This window comes from Rhipicephalus microplus, chromosome 3 (assembly GCF_043290135.1).
Source record: "Rhipicephalus microplus isolate Deutch F79 chromosome 3, USDA_Rmic, whole genome shotgun sequence".
In the NCBI taxonomy this organism is placed as follows: domain Eukaryota; kingdom Metazoa; phylum Arthropoda; class Arachnida; order Ixodida; family Ixodidae; genus Rhipicephalus; species Rhipicephalus microplus.
This window is the reverse complement of record NC_134702.1, coordinates 154877164-154889475: the sequence shown is the minus strand read 5'-3', so window position 1 is coordinate 154889475 and position 12312 is coordinate 154877164. Positions and strand designations below refer to the sequence as shown.

Here is a 12312-nt window from a genome sequence, read left to right as displayed (position 1 = left end):
AACTTCGAGAAGCACTGCAAGTTATTAAAACTGTCCAGCAGCATAGGTTGTGTCTTCACGGTCCTTGCGAGCACACTCTTTGAGCCGTGCCCTTTTCACTCCACGACGAAAGTGGGCCCTTGCTTCTGCTGTCAAACGCCCGAACATCATCTTCATGTGCTTCACATCGCTGAAATCGCTAAAAGAAACTAGATCCCTAGATGGGAGTATGTTCAGCTCTTCCAGGATGTGCTCGAAACTAGCATGACCCCTATTGAACCACAGGATTGCGATAGCTGCGGCAGTCACGACAACTGTTTGGGAGACAAACTAGGTCTTGAGGCAAAGTACCCATATCTTGCTGTTCAGGGATTCTGACGCATTTTTGGTTTTCCCTTGAATGCATTGAGCAAAGAGCTTTTTATCGGTCAGTCGCTTATAAATCGGCAGAACAGCCAATCCCTGGGCTTTCGTCAGAAGAGGTGTGTGGCGTGGTGCAGGTTCCCCAAGTACTTCAGCCCGTTTATGTTTGCACCACGAGTCTGTTCCTGCAGGACAAAAGTTTTACTGCCAGCACTGTCTATAGAGCATGAGTGAAAGTATGAAGCCCATACTGCGGTGTACATATCCCGTAGACTCCCCCTGTTGCTTGTTATGGCAATCTGGTCATACACTTGAAGCTTCTGAATGGCTGGCTCTTTTATTTTCTGCCCATGTTGTAATGGCACGTGAAAGATTTTTTTCGCAGGCTGGTCCTTAAAATGCCTGCCAAACTTCCTCGTCAGGGCCCATATCCTTGTGTCTACTGCATGTCAGGCAGAAATTTGATATGACCTCAAAGTCCAAGCAGAGGCTAGTATCTAAGGAGATAGCTGTGCCAATACCACTGTGGCTTTTGTGGTCCCTCTTCTGCCAAGTCCCATCGAACATAACAGCCACATCAGTTTCGCCTGCTGCTTTTTTTGTCAGCTGTCTCGATTGGAGCAAGTTTTCACTCGCAGCTTCCATGGCAGCGGTGTGCACTTTCCTGGCTATTGTAAAAAATCCTCGGTCGTGTATTGGCTATGCGAGTCCAATGATGGAGCAAAATTTCGACAGTTGCTGATGCTTGATGCCGACAACACATGCAGCCCCCACCGTCTTCACATTTACGGCGAAACTATCTTGGGAGCTCCCCTTGTCGTACTGTTGGCTCGCCTGGCTACTGCCGTTCGCCGTAACACGCGGCGCCGTATAAGAGCACGAAAGTACAGTCACTAAGCATTCGCCGTTTTCACAATGAAGTTCGAGGAGCGACGAAAGTCCCTTGCGCTTTTCTGCCGGCTCCCGAACTGGCAAGTTATTTATTACCACAAACTGGGCACGCCGCACCCGCCACAAGTGCCGTCAGCAAGAGTGTGTCGCACAACACAGTCGTAGCACAAACCTCACCGTCTTTTATCTTTATCGAAGAAGCCTATCTTTTTTCCGAGGCACTGACAAAAGAAAGCGTAGCGTCAATCCCTTCATCCCAGCCACTGTTGCTCGCGCACTCGTCGATGCCGCCGCTAGGCCTAGCGCACGTAGACTGGTTCTCTTTTATTGCCGTCGTTCGACACGCTTTGCCCCACTTTCCCTTGAACTTGTGCTTCATTCAAAACTTCTGTGGTCTCTCGATGCGCTTTTTTGGACTTGTCATCACAGAAATATGCGTAGACGCGCAGATAAGCAGATGGACCAAATGCCGATGGTCGTCGCCGTACCGCCGAAAATCACTCGGTAGCCAATGACGATGCGGCTGACAGTGCCGGGCGTTTCAAACCGCTCAAACCTCGCGGTAACAAAGCTTTGTTTTTTTTAATATTTTCTTGCTCACGTACGAAACTGTCAGGTATGGGAGCTGTAAGAAGAAGGCTGAACGCAACTTTCCCAGCTGGTCGCTACGCCGGGTGGCGTTGCAACGGGGCGCAGCCCGCATTCAAAGGTGGCTAATATTAGCGGAAATTCGCGAAATTTAGAGCCACCGTGACGCCTTCGTACACATTATTTTGAATTTTCCTATGGGACTTTCGTTTGGAAAGTTTCACAGATAATAGAAGAAGGATTGAGGATTACAATCCAGCAAAAACCAGAAATATGAGAAATTTGGCTAAAAACGCGATTTTTCGACTCTTATCTCCCCTTAACCAGTAAAGCAGTTGACCAAAAGTAGGTCACTGTGGGAAGCACATAATTGCTTCATTATCATTGATAATCCATAGCAAAGCTTCTTTTCTTTGAGACGTGACCAATGGTGGGAATATGGAGGCACTATGACGCCATTTAATAATTCGCTTTGAACCAAGAAAGTTACATTCACACATGCCTACGCACAAAAAGCACACACAGTAGCAAGCTACTTAACACTGCAGCAGCATGATGACTGTTGGAGTTTAATGTCCCAAAACCACGATACAATTGTGAGGGATGCCGTAATGAAGGGCTCTGAAATTTTCAACCACCTTGGGCACATTACCGTGCACCTAAAACTACGTACATGGGCCTCAAGCATTTCCACTTCTATCGAAAATGCAGCTCCTGCAGCCAGGATTCGAACAGCGGCCTTCGGAAAAGAAGTCGAGCGCCTTAACTACCAGACCATCATAGTGGTTAAGTGCAGCAGCAGCAGTGTACAGCACTGAGGTGCCCTCACCTTGTCGTTGATGGCAGTGGACAGAAGATGGAGCAGGCGCACGAGGAAGACCACCTCGTAGCTACGAATTGGTTCTGTATCAGGATTTCCCTGGTACTTGTGTGCTTTGGTGTTGTCTAGGCACTGCTGGAAGCCATTACGGCCCATGGTGGAGTCGGTGACATCACGCGAAGACGCAAACAACGACAATGGCTCGTGCCCGTTCAGGGCCAAAGAAGATAGCTCGATATCCTTGTTCAGCTGCAAAAAGCCAGAAGCAAGCACATTTACACAACTGAAACTGCATGTAGTGAAGCCACTGGAATTAGCTTATTATTTAAGAAACAATTACAGGCAATGGCACTTTTTATCGTGGTACCACAATCTCACGGAACTGAAATGGCACAAATACACTAAAACTGAAATGGCACTAATACAGCTAAACCTCAATTAAGGGGGGACACGGCACTTCGGGACCGAAAATCAGCCATAAAATCGAGTTTTCGCGGACCTTCTTTTCGCGTTCCCAACATCATTGCGCACCTATTTACAAAATTTCATAGCCGAATACCATCAACTTTTATCGTTATTCAACTTTAAAAAACCGAAAACGGGCGTCCTGCCCTTTAAATTGAGGGCGAATAGCGCAGGTTTCGGCTCTACGATACGCGGGAACTACGCGCTCGATCGGCGCCATTTTGGTCTTGTTTGAAAGAACGCGTTTTCAGCTGTTTTTTTTTATTCAGTAAGCAACATTGAGTGTTTCCCCGGCTCGAAAAACGGGGCCTCAAAGACGAAGAGCCGCGCTCACTGCCATTGGCTAAACGGCGCACGTGACTGAAATGGCGCTTTCCGGTTGGCTGGAAGCTCGCGGCTTGCGCCTGCATACGCGACCCGACGCCATTTTGAAAGGGTTACCACTGTGACGCCTCGAAATCGGCAGAGCACTCTGAAGCTTCTGATCGTATCGCCATGCCTGGAAACGCAAAAAAGTATCGGACCGTGCACGCATTTGGTCGCAGGAAACGCAAAGGTCGTGGGAGAAAGTCTACGAAGTCATCAGAGCCCTTGGTTGACTCCGACGAACGATGTGTCGACGCTCCGCGGCCGTTCAGCGATGGTGCGACCGAGCGCGCTGCCTCCGACGAGGATGACGGTGAAGCGAACTCCGGACGACTACGAATCGACGCCAAGGTGGTGACAAACGCCGAAGTTGAAGAAAATCATGCCCGGGAGAAAGCGACGCTCGACCGGCTTTCATCGGCGCCAGCAACTGCATGGAAAATTGACTTTTTCACCGCGAGTTGTAGCGAGGCAACCGCACAGGACTCGGACCACGCTGCTCCTTATCTGCTTATGCATCTAGATATCCTAAACGCGATAATGGGTGCCTTGTGTTGCAAAGCCTGCCACAGACCGGCTACGATCGTCAGAGGGGATCGGGACTACGGACTTGCCGTGAAAGTGCTAGTGCAGTGTGAAAGGTGCGGCGAGATCGCGAATGAATGGACTTCGCCCTGTGCGAACGGCACGAAAACGTGCAATCCGTTTGAAGTAAATCTTCTCGCTTCGAGGGCGATGGTGGCTACCGGCAACGGCCAAACGAAAATGAACGATATTTTCGCAACAATGGGCATCTCACACCGCGGTATGCACCACAAGACGTTTCAGCGGCATTTGAAGAACACGCTGGCACCCGCTGCAACGCGAGCGGCTGAGTCCGCTATGAGCGAATGTGCGGAAAAGGTTAGAACAATTTATGATGACTTGTGCTTCGGCCACCGGGGCAATATTGCCGTTAGCTACGACGGCACGTGGAAGACGCGAGGCCATTCTTCCCACATCGGCGTGGGCAAAGTTATCGAATTATTTAGTGGCTACGTGTTGGACTACGTCGTTCTTTCCAACTTTTGCCTAGGCTGCGAGGTGGGCCCAAAGCCTAGTAGTGAGGGCTATCAAGAATGGAAGGCTAACCACAAATGCCAAAAAAATACAAACAGCAAAGCGGGGCAAATGGAAGTGGAGGCGGCTCTAATTCTATTTCAGAGGTCGCTTGAACGCCATGGCCTGCGCTACACAACTATGCTGTCTGATGGAGACTCTAGGACATTTTGCGCCATACAAGACGCCAAGGTGTATGGTTACATTGACGTGCAGAAGGAAGACTGTATTAATCATGTACAAAAACGGATGGGCACCGCATTGAGAAACCTGGTGCAGAAACAAAAGTGCGATGGGAAAAGAGGCCTTGGTGGGAAAGGCAGGCTCATAGGTGAGCTGATCACCAGGCTGAGCACATATTATGGCCGGGCTCTGAAATCGCATGAAGGTGACGTGGGCGAGATGCAAAAGGCTGTGATGGCCACATACCGCCACGTCACCTCCACTGATGAATGCTCGGACCACAGTCTGTGCCCAGCTGGTGAAACTTCATGGTGTCGGCACAATGCCGCAAAAGCAAAGGGTGAGCCCGACCCCAGGCATGCCTACAATCTACCGAAAGACGTGGCAGAGGCATTACTACCGGTTTATACCCGGCTTTCGGAAAGAGCCCTGCTTCAGAGGTGCGAACGCGGCAAAACGCAGAACTCCAACGAGAGCCTACATTCGGTAATCTGGAGTTTGGCCCCCAAGGAGCACCATGCGTCCCTGTTCGCTGTTGAAGCAGCTGTTGCAGAAGCAGTGCTGCGCTTCAACACGGGCAATTTGAATTCTGCAACGGCAAACTTAGGTGAAATGGACATGAATGCGACAAGTACTGGTGCCAGGAGAGCGAGAGAAAAAGACCACCGTCGCAGCATTGTCTCCAACAAGAAAAGAACAGCCTCATTGGAACTCCGGAAGCTAGTGAAGAGGAGGCATGAGCACAGAATGCATTCAGACTATGCTTCTGGTGCGTTTTGAGGTTGTCTTGTTGCATCTTCTGCAATAAAAATGTGTGCCCACGTTTTTTCTCGATTTCTCAAAACGACAATTTTCATGTGCTTCCCATTATGCCGGAGCAATATCTCTTGTTCTATCTGGGTTATCATTACGATTTCTTTTTTGTTTCGAAGATAAATGCAGGGGATGTGTCGTAAAGTAAGTTTTATTGTAATAATTTTTGGAGAAAATTCTCTAAATGGATCTTTTGTTTCAAGTGTAGATGGGGAAATTTTTCATGTCATATTCAACATCCCACAACTTTGCTTCGAAATAGCCCAGAACAATGATTTATACTTTATTGCACACTGTGAACATACCGAATTGGTTCTATAGGTTGCACATCAACATCCAAGTTACAGTTAATTAGCTAATTAGGCCTTAATTGAAAAAAGCCGCAGTTCATTATATCTTTAAAACTAATTGTCACAGCAAAAAAAGAATTAGATTTTTGAAATCAGCAGTAAAATCTACATAGGCTCTCCAAATTTGACTGAGGTACTCGCAAAAATAAAAGAGTTTTCGGAAGGTGTAGCATCCCCCCTTAAATGAACTTTGTAAGATTGTTAGTCTTACTTCATATTAGTTTTTGTGCCATTACGTGAAGTATACTCCCTGACCTGTTAATATTTTTTTTCTCCACAAGGAACATTTCACGATACATGTACTTAAAGTAAGACAGGGTGAAGAAAAATTCGCAGTGCTTGCACCAAGTCGAGCAAGGCAAGGTCAAAGCAGGGCTAAAGGGCGCGTAGCTGATTCTCATTTGGTGAGGCTTTTAACCTCTCACCTGACTTTCCTACGCTTCTTTAATTTTTTTTTTTATAGAGGTGAAGCTCCTTACACTGTGGCTCAGGCCATTTTCCTCCATAACCACCCTTTACTTCTCACAATGTTCACTATATGGCACTGCACTGTTGCAGTATGTGAAGTGCAGTGACGCCACTGAGGTCTCCCGATTAAGAGCAATTAGATTCATAGGAAACTTTGCAAATTTCATGGAGCCAGTCATCTTAGGAGCACTACTTCAGTTGATGGAAGAATAGTGGCATCATGCACCTTGATCTGAGGGGCGGGGCAGGCAAAAGGCCAATGTGCGCTATATATACCATGGCAAAAAAAATTTCGGAGGTGGGGGGATACTTGTTCCCGATGTGCCCCCTCCTCCCCTATCTGCGCCACTGGCTGTCATGTTTTGTGTATAATGTCCAAATCGATAGCACCTCCCGGCGCATCGTGCGCTTAACACACAGGTAAAAGTGCACGAGCGGAGGCGACGAACGCGACCGGAGATAAGAAGAGCTGACCTTTCCAACTCGACCAAGAAACGCCACTTTTACGACCTATCTAGTTTGCACTGAGGTCGGATGGGATAAGATCACCCCACGTGCCAGGCCTCCCATCGATTGTTACTCAAGCAGAGGAGAATGCGCCACCTGTTCTCAATAGACAGGAAGGATCGAGTTAGGAATGCGAGGGGGGACGTTGTTATGAACTTTGACTTTAAGGGTATGATCGCTGGCGCATGCGTTATTTACAACTGGTATACCCTTCTACCTTGTACTCTCAACGCGAACAGACTTCAGAAAGTGCTTTGCTTTTTAGAGCGACCACATAAGAGTACGCATTGAGCCTCGATTCGCACCGTTTCAGAGGTCTACTCGAACGTGTCGTTCGTGCTGTACAGATATATTACACTGGTCTAGAGCAGCGCAGCGCGCCTGTCGACACTGTTGTTGGCCGCGGCTTCTATATCACGTTAGGTACAAGCTTCCATTGATGCTTACATTATAGCACTAGGGCCTAATACGCAGTATGACAATGTTTGGTATCATTACAGAGTCTCTCTTTACATGTTTCTGAAAAAAAAAGAAAGCCAGCTGGAGCAGCCGGCTGGGTGCTCTAGACAAGTCTGATTCCATCTGTACGTGCATCGGCGTTCAAGAGATGTGCCAGGGGTTTCTAGCCACCCAAGTCTCCAGATATCTAACAAGGCGCGTGCAGCAAGTTTTTGCGAGTGCGGCAAGTGCGCGGACCTTGGAAATGGCAACCCTGCCACAAGCGCTTCTCACGAAAGACGTCGACCCTCATTTGTTATACCAATACAATTTGTTGGTATCGCATTCTTTGCTAAGAGCCTAACTGAAGCTAACAAATTGTATCTTTTACATATGATATTGTGTAACTCAAAAGAACGTTGGCTGAAGGGACAATGATCACTCCAGGCGCCAGTTTTCGTGCTGTTATGTAAACGCAAAACCGATGTTAGCAGCTCAGAAAATTTACGAGCAGTCTCATTATGCCTCGAGATAGCGCACGCCAGCTACTGCACCTTTGAAGCGATGCAGCATCCTCCCCTACCCCCTCCCCCTTTCAAAACGAAACAATGTATGCAATGCCGTGATGTACACTTTTTTCTTTAATTGTAAGCTATTGACCTTGGAAAGCTAAAGGTGGAAGTGTGGCAAGGCGTAGCCCCATCACAGGCCTTCCGATACCAGAGCCGCGAGCAATGGCCCCACTATAGCTGCACATATTGTAACCGAATTGTGGCTGCTCGGCCAGGAAACATGCTTTTACTAATGAGACGATATTTAAAAAGAAAACATGCGAGAATTTTCAATTCTGATCCTAGCAACCACGAGTTCGACCGGGCAGAGTCTTTTAGGGGCTTTTACCGCCACAGGGATTATAAACGCGAATGTGCTGGTGAAAGGAATTACGAAAAAACTCTTCTGTAGGATGATGCATGGATAAAGCATATTAGAGGAAGAGTGTCAACGCGTCCCCACCATTCACGTGTTCTTTCGCGGACACGAAGCACAAAAAATTAGATCACGACGTCCAGAAATAGACGTGACAAACATTCTGGCGGCAAGCGTGTAGTTATTAGTGAAAATTGCTTTATTACACGCCATGCAACTTTTCAAACAAACTGTCAGCAGCAATCCTGGAGCTTAAGACGTCCGCTGTTGAATCGCTGCCACATTTCACGCTACCGATAGGACTAGCGCCATGAGCGCCTGCGGAAAGCGCATTTTGCCGTTAAGCAGACTTGCACAAAAGAAGTTGCGTCGGCACCAAACGTAGCACTGTTGATTTTAGGACGCACGCGCGACCACTGTTTATTCAGCGTAATAAAATAAGTCCGTGATTGTGACTTGAGTGGTCCCGAAACAAGATGCACATGTATTGATTCGCCGGTGTTGCTATTGCCGGTAATAGACGCTCCCAAATCTGACATTGGCACAGTTTGGTGCAATTTCTGTAAATATTATCAAGATGGCACAGTAAATATGATTTGGCGCACTTTGGCACGTTCGGTGCAGAAGTGGGATCACTTGAAGTGATCACTAGATGGCGTGGGCACGTGTGGTTTAATTTGATAGGATGGCAGACAGACAGACGAACAGGGAAACAGACAGACAGAGGAATGGCTGAGCTACGGTGCAAGAAAGACAAGAGGGGAACTGGGAGAGGAGGTTGGTAAACTTCCACGCAGCGATCCTTGCGGTGTCGCACCGAAGTATTGGTTTTACACTGCGGGAGAAGCATGCGGGAGAAGCATGCGCGCTCTCACTGTCTCCAACGCACCCAAGTGTCGTCTGCTATATATTTGCCTCTCACCAACTCCACTATGCTACTGGATGCAGCTATGAAAGTTTTTCACCGGCATGGTTTGCCAAAAGAAAATAAAGCAAGTAGAGCGTCTTAGTGGCAGCATTTTTATTTATTAGGCTGGATGAGATGATCTTTAGAGAACGAAAGGAATGAAGTGGTAGAATAAAAAAAAAAAACAGATGATTGTCATCGAAGCTAGGTGTGTGCCTAAAATCACTCATTGTGTCACTTGAGGATATAATTTTCACGTTCTTCAACATGACAATGCTATACAGAGCTACTGTGTGTGAAAGAAAAACAGACATTGAGAAGCACGTTTGAGCAGACAGAAATTGATTCGAACAGAAGAGCGGAGACTTCCTGGAGATATGAATCAATTCTGCGCAAAAAAATAATATTAAGTTAGGCTTTTTAACGCTCTGTCTGACCAAGAACAGTAGCAAGAATCGGCGAGGGCTATATGAAGAGGAGATAGACAATGGAAGGAAAACGACTGCGCCTAGGAAAACTATTTTCGCAGCGGAACGGTTGGCAGGCGACACACTACGCTAAGTTTAAATTTACAGACATCCCTGGCTAGCCGAAGAACTTTTGATTCTGAAGCGGCACTTTAAGCGGAGGTTTTACTTACTCGTGCCCAGAAATGAAGCCAAGAACTGGCCGGTATATCGCTGAAATTACCGATAAAAGCAACGCCAAACGAGTGAAGGTAGAGGATACTCGTCATGAGTCGGAAGTCTTCAGCCAATATTTTACCAACCTCCAAACATACCTGTAAGCTACATAATGAAAAAAGCGTGGTTCTCAGCTTTACATGTTTCGTTGTTGTGGCTTGGCATGAACGATTGGTTCTAAAAAAGTTCCAACATAACACAAGCTTCAGAAGAGAGCAGACACATCAGAAAAATATTTTTTCTGTTTTTCCGCTTCCGATTTCTTATTTTTCTGTAATCTGAAAAAGTCGTCTTGTATGTTTTTTTTCTTCATTAGAGCATATTGTATCCCATTTCTACCCTCACATGCAAACATGAAAGAGTGAAAGCAAACCTGTTTAGGACCTGCCGACAGCTTTGTGAAACTATCGCGGTATGGTCTCTCTCCCAAGGGGCTCTGGCTAGCTTAGTGAAAACTCGTCGTAACAATTTGCCGTCTCATTTAGAGAGTGTATCTGACCTATGCCCTAATACACTAAGCAGCAAGAGTAAGTGTGCAGGCAGACGACAAGAGTGGGCTCCACGCTTCTTGCGTCTGCAGCTCCGGCGCGGCAGTTCGGTCGCGGTTCTGTAGGTGGCGCTGCCACGACATTTGCCGCCGCCCCGGGGGGTGACACAATCGCAGCGCAGACAGGAGCAGAGATTCCCCTCCTGTCTATTTTTTATGCTGAGCCTGTGCCATTCAATTTCTCCCCATGTTAAGTTGTTTTCCTGTCTTTCTGTATTTTCCTGTCTTTTTTTAAAGCGGAAGCTGTTATGAGATCACTTCTGGGGTCTTGCGAAGTTGTTGCTGTCCGCCACTGCCGCCTGTTAGAAAAAAAAATTAGAAAAAGAACCTTCCACCAATGACACAGTGGGGCTTGAACCCCGGTCCGCTGGGTGCCTGCCCAGTATTCTACCACTGAGTTACACTGGTGCTTGTGAATTATTGTCAAACTTGCCTTAGGCAGGCTTGATGTCGGGAAAGCAATTACGTTAATACGACTTATAAAGCATTTTACAATAGCGAAAAAACAACCAGTCGTCGCACAACGCGAATAGTGTTACGAGTGGGCCGTCCAATGCTCCAAACCATGACAAAAGCTTGTTCGTGTTCCCCTATTAACTGTGGTGTATACCCACTTCAGCCAAAATTCCTTATCGTCGTCAGCCACTGCATGGAAAATTGGCACATAATTCCTTGCAAGTGTTTAGCGAACACCCTGCTTCTCAGAAGAATGACGAGAAGTAGCATAGCGAATGCTGGCCTACTACCCAAAAAATTATTATTAAATCTCCAGTGGGTACCAAGCAAGTGTGCTTGCAGTAGTTACCAAATGAGTGTTTTGAAAAGGATCTGAAAGGTCGCTCTTCTAGCTTTCGCTGTGACAGTGTTGGGCCTACCGCGCAGGCATGGCGTTTTGTTTTTCTCTTTCGAAATGTTTTCTTTTTCTCTCTCTGTGGTCATTCTCTGGCTTTCAATCTTTTTCACTCCTCAATGATAACCGCTCCTGTAAAGCTTATGTATCACAAAAATTGGGCAAATTCCCCTACATTAGAATTTAGATGACACGATTACAGTTGATCCGAATTTCGCGACGATACAAATTTTAAGGTTATTTAGAATGGGCTAGATTACATAAAATGTGCTGCTGTGATTCTACGTTATACGAAGGGCTTGTCCAACATATAAGGGCGAAGCACATTTAGACCAGGGCTTGTCCGTTGTCTGTCTGTGTGTCCAGCAGGGCACAGCCCATGCAAGGTACTTGCTATTCGTCACTAACTTTCACAAAGTAGGGAAGCACCCACTATGCCATTCGTCATTCTGCTCATAAGCGATATGCCTGCGAAACACCTGTAAGGCATTATCTGCACTTTGCGCTGTGGCTGATGATGAATAAGCATGTTCCAGACCACAAGTTCTCTTTCTGCCATGAATAAGAGTGAACGTGAATGCACCCTCGCCCGCGCCACGTAAAAATTGAGGGACCCTTAAGCTTTGCCTTTAGGAGTTGGATGCGATAGCCTTACCCTGTCCCTAGTGCATACAGAGTTCAAAATGGCTTGTCAGTGAAGCTTTTGTATACGGCTGTATTCCGTGTAATGGGTAGCCTGCTTTAAACCACGAGCAACTGCGCTGTTAAATCTCTTAAAGCTTGCTATGCACCCACTACAGGGGCTTAAGGGACAAGGCGCAGTAATGCGTGTGCCTTTTATAGTGGGTGGCCCACTTCAAATCATGAAGTCATCACAATCACAGGTTATGAAGCCTGATCGCAATGTACGCTTGTACCAAGCATTATTAGAGCGATGTTACATGTTTTAATGCGAAGCTTGTATACAGGACGGATGTGGTTGTAAAGCATGCAAGTTACTTTCGCTTCATTTACAGGCAGAGGGATTTATTTTCACAGTATGCCTAAGCAGACATGTGGCTCTGTAGTG

At 46.9% G+C, this 12312-nt stretch overlaps 1 protein-coding gene across 2 annotated transcripts in view; it reads right to left on the bottom strand.

Annotated features, from left to right (window-relative positions):
* The window catches only part of LOC119170357 (sphingomyelin phosphodiesterase 4), a 104512-nt gene that overhangs the window by 10960 nt on the left and 81240 nt on the right, over window positions 1-12312 (bottom strand). For both annotated transcript variants that reach the window (XM_037421505.2, XM_037421497.2), the window contains exon 15: window positions 2651-2890. In XM_037421505.2, the coding sequence (XP_037277402.2) occupies window positions 2651-2890 (240 nt within the window). The remainder of the gene's footprint in view (window positions 1-2650; window positions 2891-12312) is intronic.